We start from the raw sequence: 22,199 nt of genomic DNA, 5'->3' as shown, positions 1-22,199 counted from the left end.
ATGTTTAAGAATGCAAAAGGGTCCTGAAACCTGAAAGTCTGAGATGCCCTGCCTTAACCTAACTGCTTCAAATAAAGTTAGTTCCCTCTTCGCTGACATGGAATTCTGTAAAGCAAATGCTAAATCTTCTCACCACCGGTCTCCCGCTCTTTGCATTCAGAGAAATGGTAAGTTTTATTTGTTGGCCATTGATGGTGCCTTTGCAAGGAGTTAGCACCAGGACAAGCTGCTCCCTCCTTTTCCAATCTAGCCAAGGAGCAATTGCAACCAGATGACACTTGGTGACCACACTACTCAGAGCAATTCCCTTCAATAGCTAGGGGAACTCTGAAATGGACAGTTTCTCAGCTGACTCTACTCCACGTGAACTCCTTCTCTGAAAATTCCACTTGTGAATTAAATCCCAAGTTTCCAAAGAAACTTGTGATTCTGCAGAATGAAGGAAGATTTAGAAGTAGGATGCATTCATTCCCACAGGGAAATTACAAGAAACTTGAGTACCTCTTCTCATTGGAAAGGGAAAGTTTGAAAACTTAGATTTTCTTCTAGACTTCAGGGAATGATGTCCTGAAATATTCTCACCAAAGGGCTTTGTACTGTCCACCTGGAAGTAAAGGAAAGAAATAAAACCTCTCATTACCTGTAATGCCTTTCTCCCCCTCAATCGCGAGTCATGCAGGTGAGAAAAGAAGGTTGGGAACAAATTAAATCAGTCTCCAAGTACGTTAAATGTTATCCCAATAGGGGAAGCTGTCCCTGTCTTCACTGAGGCTAGAACACAAAGATATGAGCTAAATGTTAGCATAAAAAAATTAAAGTTGAACAAAAGTTATAGTCTAACCATTGGTAAGGATCAACCTAGAAAAGAGTGAATGAAGTTTATTTTGCAATCTTTTAAAATGGGACAGAGTTTCATGTTCCTAAACAATCTGAGCAGTGCTGGCCTAGGTGGGGCCTTGAAGACAAGGGATTATCACAAAGTGACAGTTCAGCCTTCCATATCCCTTGCCAGTCTGAGTGTCTATATCCTTGAAAAAAAAATAGTGGTGACTGTATTATTTTACCTAAGGTGACCATATTTTCCTAAATAAGACAATATGATTTACAAATAGGTCAAAATACTTGAAATATTAACTCTTCCAGAATATCTATGACATTATAGAGTTGCTGGATTTTTTTTTTACCTTGTGTATTTGTTTGTTTAAATTTCAAGAAGGCAGGGTATAATGTTACTCTTCATTTTACTTATGAAATATATCGATTAGAATTCACAGTCTTCGCAACATTACATCCTCTAAATTTTAATGTTTCTACTTAAAGAAACATCAGATATCATTAGGAAATCTGGCTAAATAAAAATTAACATGCATAAGGCACTTAGAAAAGAGGTTGGCACTTAGTAAAGGCTGTATAAGAATTTATTGAATAAAATAAATATCAAGCAAGTTATATTCCCTAAGAAATCTCCCAATATTTTAAGCTTATTGGGCCCATAACAGCATAAACTAAAGTTGTATTTTACAAATATTTTACAAATACAACTTTATTTCAAATGGAATAAATCAAACCGTCCAATAGAAATTCAACATTTTTATGATGCCATGTTTAAAGATTGGTTGCTAGATTTCTGCCAGACATTGTTACATAGGTCACCATGAAGAAAACAGCTGTTCTATAGTTTCTAGCCAAAAAAAATCTGTTTTACCTAAAAGCCAACTCTTTTATATACAGTCATCTCAACAGCACCTTGACTTTGGGCCTGACCTTGCTTCATATATGATGTCTAATATATAAACATCACCGCTAGTGACTTTAAGTCAAATTATCGACTTGACGATAACATCGATAGTTAACTACTGGAGTTATAAGAACTACTGGAGAATAACTCATGAACTAGAATGCAGAATGGTTTTCATGAAGATTATGAAATATAGGAAATATTTTTAATGTGATAGTAACTTTATATTGAGGAACTGATCTGTATATAGTACAGTATAACTATAACTTTTTGTAAAAATTAAGCTTTATGAATATAAAAAAGGTAAAAGAAAATGCATTAAATAAAATTTTAGTTTATTTTTATTATGTTGGTGAGTAACTGGGTAATGCATTAAATAAAATTTTAGTTTATTTTTATTATGTTGGTGAGTAACTGGGTAATTTTTTTGAACTTTTCTATATTTTCCATTACTCTTGTAGTAGTCAAAAAATTTAAGGAGACTACGAGAATAAGTGTGATTAAATTTGCTTACTACTTTCTGAGGGTTAAATCTAAGATAAATTTATTTAAGGGTTTTGAGTATGGCACATTGCTTCTTTCTGCAGCCACATTTTCCCTGCTTTTTAAAGTGTGGTCAAAGAGCTACAACCTCATTAAAAAACTCAAGCAGTTTTCTTAAAAACCGATGACACTTTAGTTATAGATTGGTACAGGATATGTGCCAGCCTTTGTTATGCGTCTTCTACCCGTCAGTTCACTAATACTTCTTGCCATATGTAGACATCACACTCTATTAATAATTTTCAAAAATTAAAAATAGAGATGGCTGATATCTACTAAGCAAGTTCTCTGTACAGACATCTTTATAGGAGCTTTGTGACAATGACTCCAGGAAGAGAGTATAATTTAATCATAGTTATTATTCAGTTTGAATTCCCTCTTTATTTAATATTACTCATTTGTATTAATGGCCCAACCTCCCTTTATTCTGCCCTCATTCACACCCTCATCATTCCAAAGAACTATGAAAAGTAATTTTAGGCTCACGTGTCTAACTACAAATGGAGGTTTGCTTTCTCTGGAGATTCTGAAATTATTTCCAGGGTTCACTTGAGCTGGCTGGTCCTGGGAAGAACGCCTGGCAGAATATGGAGAAGGCGCCCGGGATTGCATGCTTTGGGGCAGTCTGTTAAGATTACTCTCCTTTGGCTTCATCTGCATATTATTTAAGGGGAATTTGGGTCCATATGATGTAGATAAAGGCCTTCGTGACTTATATCTTTCTTCCTGAAATCAAAAAAAGAAACAATATGTTAAAAACAAAAATATAAAAAAAATTCAATCAGAATATAATTGTATTTAATTGAACTTTGTTTAACTAAAGTAGAAGACTGAACATCTTGGATTTATAAAACATGAACTTAAGGAAGAGCTTCTCTCTACTTAATTTCTCTTCAGTTCAGCTTAACATCACTAGTATTTATAACTTGCTAGTATATTTTGATTAGTACCGGTAAGATTTATTCGTATTAGGAGAAAGTTAGAAAGTTTCAGACACCCTCTGCCAGTCAGAGGTAGATGATTGATAGATATAGAGAGATTGAGAGAGATTGAGATCGAGACACAGAAAATTTGGCATACACTTGGGCCAGCAATTTTACTTCAAGGAATATATTATAAGGAAATAATTATGGCTAGGTGTAAGATTAAGATTGAAACTGAGAGAAAGAGAGAGAAAATTTGGCATACACTCATATCTGGAAATTTCACTTCAAGGAATTTATTATAAGGAAATAATTACGGTTATGCGTACAGCTACAAAAATTCTTGTAACAGTTTAACAATAAGAAACCAACTATATTGGTGAGTGGTGAGCAAGCAATGGCCTCTCAGTTTCAAACCTACCTTTCTATGCTCAGCTTTATGATATTGGGGCTGGCACTCTGCAAACCCCCTTTCTGCTTTCCAGCTGTTCTTTTAGGCTCTATCACTATAAGGCGCTAGAAGGAGAACACAAGACTGAAAGAGGAAGGCAAGACTAGCCACTGCCAGTTCTGCAGTCTAGTCCCATCAGCATCCCCTCAGCAACCGTTCTTCACCTTGGCAGCAGCAAATGGTTCCAGTTTATAGTTTCCTCCCCATCACAATGCCAGAACTAGCCTCACTGTGGCCCCCTCAGATATCCCAGCACTCAGAGATTTGGGTCTAGCCCCAAATGATCCTTCCTCCAAGCTCCTGAGGCACCAGCAATGAGGAGGGTCCTTCCTCAAAAGTCTGGGTCCCTGCTCATCAGAGTCCTACCTCTGAACTCCTGCGGAAGCACCCAAGAAGGCAGTCCCTCCCCAGGGTCCCTTCCCCAAACATCTATGTTCTTCATGACCCAACCTCTTTCCTTTGTGCCCCCAGCTCTAGAGGTAGAAGCTACCTTCTGCGGTTACTATCTCCATCGCTTCTGTGTTCCCCTTTTATCTTCTAGTACTCCAACCCTTACTAAGACTTTTTTTTTTAAATATTAAATCTTTATGTTAAAATAACAGGTGTGGTTTGTTTTCCTGACTGGACTCTGACATATCAATTAAGTGCCCAACAATAAGAAAATGATTGGCCAAATGAAGTATGGTAATTTCACACAATGGAATATGATAAAGCTATGAAAAACTGCCTGGTATAAGAATACTTAAGGACAAGAGAACATGTTCATGGTATATTAAGTGAAAAAGGAAGAATACAAAAAGCTATGCAGTGTGTGTGTGCACACACGTGTGTTGTATAGAAGAATATACTAAAAAAATTTAGTCATGTTCATCTCTAGATAGTAAGAATGACAGATAATTTTATTTTTATGTCCTTTTTGCTTATCCATATTTTATAATTTTCTAAAATAAGTGAGATACTTGTGTTGTAAGAAAAAATAAAAGATATTACTTTAAAAAGTTAACGCTTAAAGGAAGATCTATATTAGGAGCTATTAAAAAAAAGAAAGACAAAAAATCACAGCACACACATATCAAATAGATTGGAGAAAATAGTAGGTAAATAAAGAAAAACTAAAAAGCAGCTAATGCCTTCTTTAAAATTAATCGTTGGTCTCCCATTATATGAGTTATGATGCCCAGACGACTGATGGATTTGCACAAACTAGTGACTCCTCTCATTCAGTGTCCTTTAACCCCACATATCCAAGGTTTTTTCTAGGATCCCAGGCAAGATTTAGGATGACGAACAAAGTACTTAAAGAAGCTTTACAAATTTCATTCATTCATTCTCCACATTGTTTTAGAAAGGACTTTAAATAGTTAAAAAAAAATGTGTACAAAAAAGGTAAAAGAAACATAGAAAGAAATCAAGCTTAAGAGGAAATTAGGGCTGAATAAGAGAGTAAAATGGAAGTAGTATTCATAGATGCTTCAAGACCCCTCATGGTTACCAAAGATGGCCTGCAAATTCAACTCTGAGCTTCAGCCTCAGAAAAAGAAAGAAGGAAACACTATTGTTCTTAAGATCAAAAGTAAAAGTCATAGAACAACAACAACCAGTAAAGCTAACTAACTTACACTTCAAACTTGTGATCTTAGCTTCTGGATCATTCTGCTCCACCAACCATACCATGATGAATATGTGCCAAATATACTCACTCTAATGTGATAGGCTGAGCAAATAGCTTGAATACAGAAATTCAAACCTAGCAATAAGTCTCCAGGTGTCTATTCATCCAGTTGCATCTAAACTTGGTAAACTGAGTTCTTTAAATTTGTAGAGAAAAGGCCTGACATTTTTATTACTGGCTCCTTGATTATACTTACAAGAAATCTGTTTCTATGCAGAAACACACATTCTCTGATAGCTGTCCTCGTAGAAAACTCAATTTTGGGAGCAATGCCCTAAAAATAAAACAGCATAAAAGAGGCAAATAAGATTATTGGAAACAGGTTCTTTGCCCATCTCATCCTAACTTGAAATCATACAAGAACCTAATTGCTCTTTGTGTGGTTGGCATAATCCACACACACTATCTAAAATATACTCATAATACACACACACACACACACACACACACACACATACATACATACACACAATGAAATATTATTCGGCCTTTAAAAAGAAGGAAATACCACATTTGTGACAACACAGAAGAACCTGAAGGACATTATGCTAAGTGAAATGAGCCAGATAACTAAAGATAGATTCTTCATGATCTCGCTTGTCTAAGGACCCTAAAGTAGTCAAACTCACAGGAGCAGAAAATAGAATGTTGGTTACCAGGGTCTGGAGGATGGGAGAAACAGGGAGATGTTGGTCAAAGGGTTATGCGAGAAGAATAAGTTCTGGAGACCTAATGTACAGCAATGTGACTATAGTTAACAATACTATATTTTACATTTGAAATTTTCTAAGTGTTCTCACCACAAAAAACAAATGGTAACTAGTAACAGTAAGTGATGAATATGTTAATTAGCTTGATTGTGGCAATTATTTTACAATGTGGATATATATCAAAACATCAAGTTGTACACCTTACCTGTATACAATTTTTATTTGTCAATAAAATATCAACAAAGATGAAAAACAAAATATAATATATGCAAAATAAGAACAGCTAAACACATAAATCGTATTATGTGCCAAGCCCTGACCTAAGTGCTTTGCACATATTAACTCATCTAATCCTCACAACAACCCCATGAGGTGGGTCCTAATAGTATCTCTACTTTGTAGATGAGTAAACTAAGGCACAAAGAGTTCAGTAACTTAGCAGAGCAAGTAACTGAACCCAGGCATTCCAACTCCAGTGTTCATGGGGTCGGCTAGTATATTTGAAACATTGGATCATGGAACTAAAAGAGATTACCTAGAGGGAAAGATGGATAGGAATTCTCCTTCCCTTATTTACTTGCTTAGAAAAACTTGTTTTACATTATATTATATTATATTATATTATATTATATTATATTATACTATACTATACTATACTATACTAAATATTTATGTTCATTTATCTACTTCCAAATTCTTCATTTTGTTTTATTGATTGATACTTCTATTTTTGCTTAGTACCATACTGTCTAACATATTGTGAGATATATATATACATATATATGTGTGTGTGGGGTGTGTGGTGTGTGTGTGTGTGTGTGTGTGTGTGTGTGTATCTATCTTAATAAGGATTTTACATGTGAGGGAACAGGCTCAGAGAGGTCAAACAGTCGGTCCAACGTCACACAGCTGGGGATTGGTAGAGCCAAGATTTGAAACTGTTAGACAGCAAAGCCCATCTTCTTTCCATTACTCCATGCTACTTCCTGGTGGGAGGCGAGGTTCATTTATCAACTAGTCAGCTCATTTCCTGTGCATTAATTCATTCCTATGCACATTCATTCTTGTACATTCATCTTGTCTTTGGAACAAATCCTTCTCGACACAACCTACATCCTTAGCTCTTTTTTTTTTCCCTTCTAGAATGCATAGTATGCCCATAAGAGTGCTAGGCCTGGACTGGTAGCTCAAGATTTCTGGGCTTATAAACACAAGCACCCAGTTACTGCACAGAGTCAGATAAACCAGGTGGCCATTTGAAAAAGAATTTACAATGACACGACCAGCACAGCCTCACCTCCAGTTATCAAGATTGTGAAGAAGGTGGTGAGGTGGGGTTTCAGGGTCACAAGACCTCCCATGTGTGCCAAGCTCCTGACCCCCCATGGCCCAAGTGTCTGGGCCTAAACCACATCATCTCTTAAACCACAGACTAGTGCAGTCTTCTCATTGCTTCATAAGGAGGCAGTATTAACTCTTTGACGACAGTATAATAAAATGTAAAAGCTCGCATTGTGCTCTTAACTATATGCCAGCATTATGCTAAACACTATACATATATTAACCATTTAATCCTCACAATAACCTTGTAAGAGAAGTACTATTATCAGCCTCATTTTACAGATGAGAAAACTAAGTTACACGGTGATTAAGTAATTTACCCTAAGTCACAGTCATTGAGTGACAAAACTGGGATTGAATCCAAACAATATGAATCCATATTTAACCACTGTCTATGCAGCTGCTTAATAGGTCTTCAAATCCCTGATCCACTTTGCCTAGAGGGGAGAGAAGGGACCCTACCAGTAAGGAATTCACATTCTGTTACACAGTCCTGTTCAGTTAGTTATATAACCTCCACTCTAGGCAATGATTCACAGATAGTAAGGAGGAATGTGTTTCCTTTCTCACAACAACACCAATTTTAGCATAATAGCTTAGAGATAAAATTTACAGACTCTATCTTGTCCAATCTCCTTAGCAACGGGATGATGCCGATGATGATTAGATCAATAAATGAATTTAACAACTAGATTTTTCTAGAATCATCGCACTAAAGAAAAAATGAAATTAACTAAAAGTTAATAATTTAAAAACATACTGCTCTTTCTGCCTACCTTATAAATTGTCTTCACTTAACAAGAAAACAGATTATATTTTTTAAAAATTCTTGACCTCGGCAGGAAAGGGGGTATCACTTAGGATATCAAGTGAATATAATAAAACAAAACATGGAAATACAAAGAAAAATTCACATTTTAATGGAAATAAATCAAATTCTTAATAAATTAATAAATTAAGAGAAAATAAATGAAGTGAATGATTTGCCTGACTTGTACATGTAATTCACTCTCATGTTCTACAATATTAATGAAAAGAAATTGGACATTGGTATAAAATAAACATGTGAGAATTAACATTGAACAGTAACTAAGAGGGCAAACTTTAAAGTCCAATAGGCCAGCATGAGAATTTCTGCTCCATCACTCACTAGCTCTGTGACTCTGAGTACATTTCTTAAATTCCTTATGCCAGTTTCCTCACCTATAAAGTGAGGAAAAGAATAGTAGCCACCTTGCAAGGTTAAGGAGGACTCCATGTAACGAATTAAACATAGTGACTGGCAACTAGTGAGCACGAATGAATGTCGGCTATCACAAAACTTCAGCAATTGGTTTCATTTTGCTTTATAGCACATTTGAAAGAAAATGAGCTCCTCTATCTTTTTACAAATTGTTTAAAATACAATTTGATTAATTTCATTGTAAAAACTACTTCATCTTCAAAATTACAATTTGAAGATACTTTCCCCTAATGCATGAAGATCTTCCTCCAGTTTTAAAGCCCTTTATCTGATGATTGCCTTCATTAATAAATAACTATAAACACAACTTCCAAAAGGTTGTTCTTCCTAATTATGCCCATAAAGTTAAACAGAGATAACATTTGGAAGAATAAAAGTAGGTGTGTTTCTCCTAGTCTCGATACTTATCATACTTGATAAGTATGTTTTTAGATGGCTTTTATTTAATAGAAAACTCACATAAACCAAAGTTAATATGAAGCATATTCTCCACCTGATTCTCACCAGTTCTTATTCCTTTTTAGCTTCTGAAGAATAATATCTCAATAACTCAAAATAATAAAGGCAAGCGTCTCACAAGTAACATGGATATAAGTGATACACAAAGAATCACTAAGGAAAAAAATACGGTGTCAGTGATTTTCTTCAAACCCTCAAAGATAATGCAGGGCTTAAAGTTATGGTCATTAGGAATTCTGATTAGGACAACTTTTGATGAATGTTTGCTATCTGAAGTGTTAGAACTAGAAGTTCTGTCATCATAAATAACATAAAAACAGAGGCCCCACATGTTATATATTTTGCATAGTACTCTCAACAAAATGGAGATGATAATATTTTATGAAATTATAATAACAGTGATTTACTAACAGAAAAGTTGAGTATTAAATATGCTTTTATAATTCACAAAGATATGGCCCTTAAAATGGACGTCATCCAAGTAACACAGAAGTCGAGAAAATTATCAGAGTTGCTGCAGAGTTAGAAATCATCATGGATAACATCAAAATAAAGATTTTGAATTTGGGTCTAAATAATGTCCCCCAAACAGTTAGATAATTAACTAAATAACTGTTGTGTCTTTTAAGATCCTTCGATAGTATCAGTCTGTGAACCTCTTGTCAGGTTTCCCTCTGTTGAGTAGTGACCATAATATCTGCCTTGGCTGACTTGAGAATTGTTTTGAGAAAAATAAGATATCATATAAAAAACTGAAAGTGCAAAATAAATGAGGTAGCATTATTACTATTACTGCTCTACTTTACTATTATTATTACTAAAACAATAGCTATAATTAAATAAGCTGATACCAAATCTTTCCGTTAATCTTCATTAAGAGAAGGTTTTGAAAAAAGCATCCTTTTTATAACTATGTAACAGTGTGAATATGGCAATGATTTAGCCAAGTTAGGTAAGACTCCTACCTTTCTGATCAATAATAGGACTCAGTATAATTGCTATTTTGAGTGCGGCATCTAAACAGGACTGCTCAACAGGGTGGCAGAGGCACCAACTAAGATGAAGCGATCCGCCCAAGAGTAAGCCATATCAGGGACAAAATGTTCAGGTTCCAAGAATTTCTCTCCCCACAAAAGCCCAGCTGGGCACAACTCACTGCAGCAGCCCTAACCTTTCTGGCACAAGGGATGGGTGCTCCTATGAAAATCTAATGATCTGAGGTGGAGCTGAGGTGCTGATGCTTGCACTGGGGAGCAGTTGCAAATACAGATGAAACTTCGCTCACTTGCTGCTGCTCACCTCCTGCTGTGTAGCCCAGTTCCTAACAGGCCATAGACCAGAACTGGTCTATGGTCCAGGGGGAAAGGCGGGGCGGTTGGGGAATCCCTGACTTACCGGAAAACTTGCAGCTGTTTTCATGAGCACCTCCCTACACATCCCAGGGTGTGAAGGTGTCAGCTTGGGCTCAGGGAAAAGAAAGTCCCGTGTGTTTTCTTCATAGTAGGCCAACTCTTCCCAAACTAGAAAGAAAGAAGGAAAGGTATGAGTAGATTTACATTCTGGAAATGATGTATCAACATCCCCAAGTTTAACAAAATAAAAGCTTACAGATGATAGCAGAGATGGCACACAGATAAAAACAGACATTTTGATTGCAGTACCTATTATTCAAGAGGCAGATGACTTCTGTTACTTTTTATCTCGTGCTAATTTTTAAAAGTCTCCCCAATTCATAACAGAGAAAAAAATATTATCTAAAGAGTTGATCTACAAAACAGAACAAAGAGGAAAATCTTTCCATCTACCCATCTATTCATCCATCCTTTCCTTCAACGAATATTTTCTAAGGACATACCACCCTGGGCCAGATCTTAGGAATAGAACAGAAAGAAGGCAGACAATGCCCTGTTCATACAAAGGTTATAGAATAGACTGGGCTTCAGTAGGTTCTGTGATACAGGGATGTCAGTGTCCCAGTGGCCCAGAGAACAGCTAGAGAGAGCTGTAGTTCTTGGCAGGGCTGGTACGAACCCCAGAATCATTTCCAAAATTTGTAGGGACAGTTCATGGGCAGGAGCCAAAGGTGCTAGGGTATCCTGCAATGTTCAAGAGACTCCTGCACAACTTTCTTAACATCCAACTAGACATTATTTCAGGCAAGAAACCATTTTGTAACTATCTGAGCCTGAAACCTAACTGTTATATATAAACACAAAGAACTTTTTTGCACAATTCAAAAATACAATGAATTTTCAGGAATACAAGTACCATGTAAATTAAGAAAAAAATATATTTTACTTTGGATCTTCACTGGGACCTTTTTGGCATTTTGAAAATCATGTCACATTTAAATATGTCATTATGCTCAATATTTACATATTGATATACATATTTTAAACCATTTTCCTTTTATTTCTTCTTTATATTACAGTTGAAATCCTATAACTTGTATAAGCTGGTTCTATTAACTATGAATATTATTTCGGTTTGATAAGAGGTATGCTACTCATTAACAAAAGAAGACCTTGGGTCTAATAGGATTGAGAATCACTGAAAGGACAGAGAAGCTGACGTTTGAGTCCTCCTGGTCTGCAAAGCAGTTATTATATGAGAGGTTGGACTAAGAATGGCCCCTGTACAGAGCACCACCAGAAAAGTAATATAGTTGATGAGGTAGCTTTACTGTTTGATGACTGCCTTTTTTATTTTTATTTTTTTTTGTGAGACGAATTCTCATGAGGGTATATTTTTAGTACATCATCTGTAAAAAATAATTGATCTTATATCAAATAACATAATGGGTTGATTTTGGTCATTTTCTAGAGATTTAAAGTGCTACCCAGTGTGAAAATGCAGCATACCAAGAGGATATTGTAGCAAGAGCCTAGGTTATAAATAATAAATAAACATACACAGACTGAACAATTCTCATAGGCCAAGTGAAATGTCTGAAAGAATTCCATGTTCTTAATAGGCTAATAGCACAGACAGAAATACCATCAATGCCATCTTTGAATAAGTTCTCCCCCTAAAAGGAAATAAATGAGACTACAACTAATAATTTTAATAACAATATTGGTTCGAAAAATATCTATCATTTATAGAGCATATCAGAATTGACAACTTACTTCCCAATACAGAGTCTTATTTGATTCCTTCTTTACAAATAAGGAAACTGAGCATCTGAGAGTTAGAGACACTTGTCATGATGCCACATGGCAAAGTAGGAATTCAAAATCAGATTATCTGAGGCAGAAGTTCTTTCCTTGCTGGTGCCTAGTAAACATCATGACAAAGTATAAAATCAAGCTCTGGTTCAGGAAATGGGTGTCCACTAAAATAGCATTTTACAGCTGGACTGAATATACATGGTGTATACCAAAGTAGAGGTTTTTATTTAAGAGGTCTATAAAAAGAAAGCACCAAGCTGTCAACCAGGATTATGCTGCCCCCCTGTGCCCATTTGCTTTTTCCCATCTTCGTAAACTGAAGAACAAGAGGAGTCTATTGCTTCTATGCCAAATCATTGGATCTCTTCTTTCTTTAGCAATAAAACTGTATTAAAATCTGAGGTGCTAGTATCATTAACTTAATGGTCATAATGTGTCTTTTGACTATAATAAGAGTGTTTAAAAGTGATGAGAAAAATAACAAACAATAATATATACAACAAAATGAAAAGGTAACAATTTTACCGATGAAGAACTGGCCTCTGAGAACCCAGATGTGGCTCGCTCACGTGACTAACACAGTGCAATCCACACAAGACTTTAAGCAGATCATTTTTACTTAATTATCTAGTATCAAGGACTGTATCTGTTCACCTCTGCCATTCTGTGACCGGTGCTACCTGTGTGATACCAGGAAGTAGCACAGTATAGGGCAAGTATACATATAAACCCTTTATAAACAATTGTTGGACAAATGCTGGTCAATCTGTAATGCATCTGAAATTGAGTGAAATTAATTCTTATTTTGAGCAATTTAAATATAATTACAATCTGAAGGACTGTAGCAAAAAGGCAAGCAAGTATATAATAAAGCCTCCATTTTGTAGATGATTAATTTTTGAGTTATAAACAGTATGCATATAGCCAGCTTCAATATTCTCCAATCATCATAGTTTAAAACTATTCTTGATACTTTCTCACAGATGGATTTCTGGTCAATGTGAAAAACATATGGCAGTTATATGTTGAATAAACAAGTTGTATATTCAACTTGTTTATTCAACAAAAATATAATACTAAATATGCATATACTAAATACTAGACATATTTACTATATATGTATACATATGTGTGTATGTATACATATGTATATATTTTAGGGTTGGTTGAATATACTAAATATATATACTAAATATATCTTAAAAGGTCTAAAAAGACATACAACAAGTTGTTAATAGTAATTATAGTCAGGGGTCGTTGATGAATGTGGCTTTTGGCTTTTTATTTCATAAAATTTGTGTTAATTAAGAATTTTATAGCAAGAATATTTAGATATTGGGTAATTTTTTAATTCATGTAAATTAAGTAAGACCAAAATGAGCCTGCCTCTATTTTACTAGCATACTAAAATATAATTTGCCAGTTAGCAGTGATTTATGTTTAGACATAAAACTGGGTCAAATTAAAAAAAAAAAAAAACTTATGGGAAAAAAACTCAATGCCCTGATTTTAGCCTGTCACTTTGAGGCTGAAAAACTTTCAATGAGAATTTCTGAAAAACAAGTAGGGAACATCTCTGATCTTTCCTCACTTATGTCTAAGAAAGTAATGACATTTACAAGAGTGTCTATCCCTAGATCCATGGAGAATGAGGTTCTTATCTGTTTTCAGAGCCTGTTTCTGCCAATGAACCAAAAGGCAGAAGAAAGAACTAGAGAATCTTGGGACCACTTCTCTGCGGGCCTTGACCTGCTTCAGTGACAGCTACCGCGGATAGGGCTACGATCCTCACAGAAGCCTCTCTAGCCACCTCTCCTTTAGCTGAGGCATCTGCCAGGCCCCCTTTCCTTCTCCCACGCTTTCTTAAGAAAAAGAAAAGTTCATGCAATAAAAAATCAAAATAATGCAATAAAACAGGAAAAATATATATGTATTGAGCATAACTGACTAGAAACTTTGGAAAAAAATATCTGGAATTTATTTCATGCAATGTTACCATCCAGACATCACTCCACAAGTAATCAAAAGATACTGACAGTCATATCACATAGAAGGAAAGAAAGAAAACAAATCATGACATGGGAAAATGGAAAATTGTAAGAAGTAAATCTTAAGTTGTCACAAGTGATATCTAAAAAGAAAGGGTCATAAAATATGGTAAGATATATTTTGTACACATTCTGTAAACACAGTGAATCGAAAAGATAATCTCCAGCATCGGCTAGAATATGCAAAATGGGCACACTATACACTGCTGAATGCAGTTGAAGTAGTGGAAACTTGCTGTGGATCGGTTTACTACCAGGTTACAAGACATGGTTCAATCTAGCAATTCTATTCTTTGAAAATATAGTAACAGGAAAGAATAATTTTTATGAAAATTTGAAAGACAAAGGAAACCTAAATGCTTAACAATATCAATTTAAGGGTAATTATAACACTAATGGAAAAGTACATAGCTATTGAAAATGACAAATAAGTAAACTACAGGTAACAATGTAAAGTGAAAAACCAAAACCTAAAATATTGTATACATAGATTATAAATCTATGAAAACACAAATAATTTAATGAAATTTTTTATAACTATTAAAAATAATGATGCAGAACAATGCTTTTAAAATGACAATGGCGATATAGAATGAGGGAAGCTAAAAATAGAAGAAAATGTATGTGACACTATTTATGTAAAAATTCCATATCTATGTATTCTTTTATCCACAGAAAAATATGAAGAAACAAGTTCACGAAAATATTTTTAAAAGGATGCTTTTTACAACAAGGTAAAATTGTGGATATTTTCCTTTGGGAAAGGAAAAGGAAAAAATGTATAATAGCAAAAAAAGATCAAAAGAGAATTAGAAATGTTTCTGAGTTTTAGTTACTTTCCCTCCACCCCCTGCTCACGTGCTCTTGCTCTCTCCCGCGCGCTCTCTCTCGCGCGCGCTCTCTCTCTCCCTCTCTCCCCTGTCTCTCTCTCTGTCTTTTTCAATCTCTCTCTTTCTCCTTCTCTCTCTCTCTCACACACACACACACACACACAAACACACACACAGGACTGTAAAATCAGAATAAAATCAGATGATCATCAGCTACATTTAAGACAATATATGAGTACTGGTAGCAATATTATTCATAATATCCAAAAAGTGGGAACAATGCAAAGTCTATCAACTGATGAATGGATTAGCAAACTGTGGTATGTTCAACATAAAAGAATATTATTTGGCAATAAAAAGGAATGAAGTACTGATATATGCTATAATGCAAATGAACCTTGAAACATATTAAGAAAAAGAAACCATACATAAAAGACCACATATTGTCTGATTCCATTTATATGAAATATCCAGAAGAGGCAAATCGATAGAGACAGAAAGTAGATTAGTGGTGGTTAGGGGCTATGGAAAGGAGGGAATGAGAAGTGACTGTTAATGAGTACGGGTCTCTTTCCAGGTAATAAAAATGTTCTGGAATTAGATAGTGGTCACGGTTGCACAAGCTCGTGAACACACTAAAACAACTGAATTGTACACTTGAAAATGGTGAATTTTATAATATACGAATTAAATCTCAATTTTTAAAAGTATAGAGACTGAGTTCATGAGCCATGCAAAAACATACCACAGCTGAATTTGGCCTCAGGGCCAAAGTTTGCCAGCTCTGTTCCAGCATGGAATAGAAAAGATAGCCTCGGGTTTTACAAACATACACACAATGTACTCTCTCCCCACCCACCGCCCCCACAAATTAGAACATAGTCAAAGGCAAAAACTTAAAAGAAGCTGATACAGGACTGAAAAAATTATTTGATACTAATTAGATAAAGTTATAAAAAATGGAAAGTCAAAGAACCACCAAACCCATAAAGTTACTATTCTGAAATTGGACAAAATTCAACAGACTAAAAGAGAAAAAAAAGTGAATATTATATAAAGCACAACTTTTAAATGCCAGTACCCATTCTGTCCTGCCAAAATCCTTTTAAATGTAAATTAAGCTAATTTAGAAATGTGTTTATTGGCACATTACCTGGAGACACTAGCTGTATTAATTCAAACCTGGTTAAGAAGCCTAAAAAAGAAAAAATGAAATTTTAATACTTTAGAAAATCGCCAGAATATTTTACTTATTGCTAACTTTAAAACTGCCATAACATCGCATTTACATTATTAATAATAAGTGCCATACCAACAATGACTCAGTTATTTCTAGACCCAATAAATCAAGGGCATGGAATAACCGTGTTAAAAAAGTAGCATTTCATCCCCTGAAAAGTATTGACAAAATAAATGCAATATTTCCTCTCTTAAAAATATATTCATAAGTCATTTAAATAACAATAAGCTTTTCACTTTAAAAATTCAAAATGCAATTGCTGTTATCCATTAACCTATAAAACTTTATCTTGCTAAAAATAGTATGATATGACTATATGTTAGATATAAAATTAACATTTTTTAATATTTTCCAAGTTCAAAATATATTTAGAAATATTGAGCCCAAGTACAATGTCTACAAGGACGAGAATAAAATTCAAAATCTTAAAAGTTATTTAAAACATAAATGTGTAACAATAAAAAATCAAAGATAATTCCCACAAAATGTTAAAAGTGAAAACATTTAAAAATAGACAATAATGGTGAGAATAGTTAATAATACTGTATTATATGCAGATGACCCTTGAACAACATGGGTTTGAAACGAGCATCTACTTATACGTGGATTTTTTTCAATAAATACAGTCTGCCCTTTGTATCTAAGGTTGTACATCTAAGGATTCAACCAACCATGGATGAAATACAGTATTTTTGCATTCCTAACCATGACCACAGATCGAAAATACAGTTTTCCATCCATATTTGGTTGAATCCTCAAATGCAAAGGGCTGACTCTATAGTCAAAAGTTATACTGAATTTTCAACTCTGCAGGGGGTTGGCGCCTCTAATCCCAGTGTTGTTCAAGGGTCAATTGTACTTGAAAGTTGCTAAAACCCTTAATCTTAAAGGTTATCACCACAAAAAAGAAATGGCAATTATGCGATGTGATGGAGGTGTTAGCTAATATCTATAGTGGTAATCATTATGTGATACATAAGTGTATCAAATCAATATGTTGTACATATTAAACTTACAATGCTATATGTCAATTATTTCTCAAAAAAAACTGGAAAAATACACAATAAAAGTAAAATCTTTCTTTTGTAGACTTATAAAAAATATATAAATGCACTCAGACAGAATTTTAAATGCCAAGAAACTTAAAGCCAAGACAGCCCATAGTTCAGGTTTTCCAAGAGGGAGGAGGAAATATATCCTTGCCAATTATCGCCCCAATTGTAATGTTAAACACTTCATTTGTCTCAGGCTCTAAATTCCTTACATTCAATTTAATCTCACCACATTTCATGTTCATGGATTAGAATACTTAATATTGTTAAGATGGGAATATTCCCCAAATTGATCTATAGGTTCAATGCAATCCCCACCAACATCCTAGCAGGCTTCTTTGCAGAAAGAGACAAGCTAATCCTAAAATTCATATGGAAAACCAAGGGAACCCAAATAGCAATAGCAGTCTTGAAAAAGAAGGATTAAGTTGGAGGATTCATACTTCCTGATTTCAAAACATACAACAAAGCTACAATAATCAAGCTGTGTGGTACTGACAGATATATGGATCAATGGAATAGAATTGAGAGCCCCAAAAGAAACCCTCACATTTATCGTCAGGTGATTTTCAACAAAGATGCCAAGACTATTCAACAGGGAAAAAATACTCTTACCAACATGTGGTACTGAGATAACTGAATATCCAGGTGCAGAAAAATGAAGTTGGATCTCTACCTCATGCCATTTACAAAAATAAACTCAATATGTATTACAGACCTAAATGTAAGACCTAAAACTATAAAACTCTTAAAAGAAAACATAGACATGAATCTTGTAACATGAATTAGACAGTGGTTTCTTAGTTATAACATTAAAAGCCCAAATAACAAAAGAAAAATAGATAAAATAAAAATCGTCAAAATTAAAAAAATTTTGTTTTAAAAAACACCATTAAGAGGTAAAAAAGTAATCTAAATGGGAGGAAATATTTGTCAATCATACATCTGATATGAGACTTATATGTATAATATACAAACAATATACAACTCGATAATAAAAAGATAAATACCTAATTAAAATATAGACGAAGGATCTAAATATAGACATTTCTCCAAATAAGATATACAAATGGCCATTAAGCACATGAAAAAATGCTCAATATCATCAGTTATCAGGAAGATGCAAATCAAAACCACAATGAGATACCACTTCATGCCCACAAGGATAGCTACAAATCTAAAGAATAGATAATAACAAGTGTTGGCCAGGATATGGAGGAATGGAACTCTTATATATTGCTGGTGGAATGTAAAATGATGCAGCAGCTTTGGTAAACAGTTAAAAAATTAAACAGAGTTACCATATGACCCAGCAATTCCACTCCTAGATATATAGCCAAGAGAAATGAAAACATGTCTACGAAAGAACTTGTACACAAATATTCATAGCAGCATTATTCATCACAGCCCCAAAGTGAAAACAACACAAATGCCCATCAACTGATGAATGGATAAATGATATGTGACATATTCACACAATGGAACATTATTTGGCCGTAAAAAGAAATGAAGTACTGACACTTGCTACATCAAGGATGCCCTTGAAAACATTATGCTAAATGAAAGAAGCCAGTCACAAAGGAATACATATTGTATAATTCCATTTATATGAAATATCCAGAATAAATAAATCTAGAGACAGAAAGATTGGTTAGTAGTTGCCTAGGGCTGGGAGGGATGAGGAAGAATTATACAGGGTTTCCTTCTGTGGAGATAAAAAATGTTCTAAAATTGATTATGGTGATGGTTACACAATTCTGAATAAAACCATTTAATTGTAAAAAATAAACAGAATGGTACCATCCAGTATACCCCATCTATATCTAAAAAAGGAGTTATAACTGAGTCAAAAACATGATTCAAATTTTAGACTCTTTTGAATATAAATATGGATTGAACGTGGAAGTATCACAACTTAGAAAATAGTAGAATTTTATACCAGTGAATTCTGTGATTTACATACACACAATAGTCTCTCTCTCTCTCTTTTTTTTGGTGAATACCTACTTTCTAAAATATCTGCTACAGCCCCAGGATCTACTGCATTTTCAAATAACTGTGGGAAAAAATGTGGAAAATAAATTTTCAGTTTTATTAATATATACTAAAAAATATTGTAGATTATATTCTTCCAAATAATTAACACATACCAAATCCAGCCATAGAATATTTTAGTATTCAACAGGAATACCTTTAACAGATATGTAGTTAAAAGTTTAACAAATGACTACAGAATGAATGAATGAGAAATCACAAAACAATACCAAGTGCAAGGAAAATCTGAGTTAGATGAATCTACTAAAGTTCAAAATGTCATCAACTTGACCTAGCCCTATTGTTTGTTGCTAAAAGCACTTCTGGCATCAGCTTCAAAGAGTTTTGTTTGAGTACCTAGAAAAACAGTCTGCATACCACAGATACTCATAAAATGTTAACTGAAGAATGACTTCTCTTGCCAAGGAATTGCTTGTGCCTCCCCCGCCCCCCCCCAAAAAAATACAAATAAAAATTCTATGTGTAACACAAAAGAAAAACTAAGTAGTACCTATACCCCTACAGAATTAAAAAATAACTAGAGAGAGACAGCCTCATAAGTTTTAAGTGTATCATGAAGCGCAAGAAAAACACTGAGATGCCTGTCTAGCCATTGCCAAATCTGCATATTCTGTCCTTGAGATAAAAAAGGCCCGAAATAGGACTGATATAAAAGGCATATCACATCTCTCTTCCTGAATGCTAGAACCCCATAGAGAAATAAGAAGTTTTCAGAGGAGCTTGATTTTAGGCATTAAAGCTCTCATTTAAATGGTGTTTAAACTTACACATAGTCAAAATCTGTTCTTGATCCAAAGCCTGGTCTATTTTAACTACAAAAATGGAGGCTGACCCCTGTAATTTCTTACTGACTTGAATTTATCAAACAAATGTGGGTAATTTTTTTCCCCCTGAACTATTTCAATAATTGCATCCCTTCACTTCATCCATGTCTAAGGACTTTCTCAAGTATGATCTTGGGGAGTAAATGACCAACACGAACTGCTCAAACACAATAGTTCATACATTCTTTATAAGTAATTTCTTATTTATCCAAATGCTTTAGAACATTCAATTCTGAATTATACAGAAAGTCCAAGGAGAAAATGTTTTTTGTTACTTGCTGCAAATATTTGCAGCTAGAGAATGGAACAGATACAACAAATCTGGAGCCAACTGGAAGAAAGCTGGAATATGAACCCAAACAGCTCATACAAGAGGGCAATTTTCAAAATTTAAAATAAAGCACTTATTTAATTGCATTTTATAAAATGAAAAATGCCCCATCATGTGTTTGACTAGTAATCTCAAATACCCAGCTTTACAACAGAACAGTAGTGGCATCTAGAATGTGACTCTGAGGCTCATTCTCTTCTACAAGTCAAGAAAGTGGGACTAGATGACCTCCAAGGTCATTTATCATTTTTTGCTTCTTTGATTTTGTATACTTTGGCTTCTTATACAGAAGCAAATTTAAAATTGATATAATAAGAAAATTCTTGGGGAAAAAAATAGACTAGAATTTTACCACCCTCTTTTTACCATTATCAACATCTAAATGGTAGAAGAAGGCTCTTTTGGATTCTGACTGTATGTTTTAAAGTAATGTCCACTTATTCCTCTCCTCTCTTATACAACCAGTTTGGTAGACTTTATTTAAATTAACGGACTGCAATTTATAAAACATTACATATAGCTCTAGCCTGTTAGGAAATCAATCCTCATTTCCTCACCCATTCTCAAAAGGAAACAGGTCATTTTCTAGCACCACCATCTACATCTTTAAAAGTGATGGGCTTTACCGTGGACACTTCCCATATTCAACCTCTCCCCAAAAGAATCACCTCTGTGGGGCAAAAACATCAGACTTATCAAGGTTAAAGGAATCGGATTGATTCTATCTCCAAATTCCAAAGGCTTATAATTTCAAAGGCTTATAATTGCATAGTAATGAAATTAACATTCTGAAGTGGGACAAAGGTTGGTAATGGTTTGACTATATCATGATCATATTCATTGGAATGGAGTCTAGCTTTATCATTGTTGCTAAATAAACCAAGTATGATTTAAGAAAACGCAATAAATCTGTAGAGCCTTCTCGTTTTGTTATAGGATTTCAGATATAGTACTTAACTAATCTGAATATAATGTTCTATGATTCTTCTGAGTCTAAAAAAGTTTGTTTCTAAGGTCTGCTTGTTTATTGATAATTCCTGTCATAAATGTAATGCAACTGCCTCTAACACCTCCAAGAACATAGAAAATGCTCTCTCTGCTCCAGTTAGAAAATGCCACGGGAGTTCCAAGAATAGAAAACATCTGCCAGAGTTTTTAGCACTAGGTTGACAGAACTTGGCTCATACCCAGGCTGCAAAAGCAAGTCCTCCAACAATGATTTTGTACTGTTCTGAGGTGCCTTCAAGTAATTTCTTAAAAGGAAACTTACAAAATAACTTTATAAGAACTGTATTCTTTATAAGAACCATTAAATGATCAGCAAATTTTAAATTTCCATTTAGCAGTGAGAAAGTCAAGATCACCTTTTCAAATGTCATTCTCTGCTGAATCATAATAGGGAACACAGACGGAAAGCAGGCTGTCTCCAGGTACTGATTCAGGAGGTAAACCCCAAGGTACACATCTTGCTTGTCAGGAAGGAACACTCCTGGGCAAGAAATCTTTAAAAAAAAAGGGGGGGGGGAGGGTCGAGGAGTAGAGAACAGGGTTTGTTTTGTTTTTTTAAAC

General features: G+C 34.5%; 1 protein-coding gene across 11 annotated transcripts in view; it reads right to left on the bottom strand.

The window, feature by feature from the left end:
* The window catches only part of SPATA6L (spermatogenesis associated 6 like), a 52,458-nt gene that overhangs the window by 20,129 nt on the left and 10,130 nt on the right, over positions 1-22,199 (bottom strand). For 4 of the 11 annotated variants that reach the window (XR_005657514.1, XM_039883959.1, XM_039883883.1 and 1 more), the window contains 7 exons: positions 21,995-22,132; positions 19,428-19,476; positions 16,282-16,323; positions 10,476-10,600; positions 5,524-5,601; positions 2,768-3,007; positions 502-604 (listed from right to left, as the gene is read on the bottom strand). Coding sequence is in view for 5 of the 11 variants with exons in the window: in XM_039883959.1 (XP_039739893.1) it covers positions 502-604; positions 2,768-3,007; positions 5,524-5,601; positions 10,476-10,600; positions 16,282-16,323; positions 19,428-19,476; positions 21,995-22,132 (775 nt within the window). In the remaining 6 variants the exon portion in view is untranslated. Of the gene's footprint in view, positions 1-501; positions 605-2,767; positions 3,008-5,523; positions 5,602-10,475; positions 10,601-16,281; positions 16,324-19,427; positions 19,477-21,994; positions 22,133-22,199 lie in introns of those variants that run through there. The other 7 variants (XR_005657641.1, XR_005657633.1, XR_005657600.1 and 4 more) reach the window with 4 other exon arrangements.

Source organism: Pteropus medius, unplaced genomic scaffold (genome assembly GCF_902729225.1).
Source record: "Pteropus medius unplaced genomic scaffold, Ma_sr-lr_union100, whole genome shotgun sequence".
NCBI classification, from domain to species: Eukaryota; Metazoa; Chordata; class Mammalia; order Chiroptera; family Pteropodidae; genus Pteropus; species Pteropus medius.
Note: the sequence above shows the minus strand (reverse complement) of the source record. Positions and strands in the feature narration are given on the sequence as shown.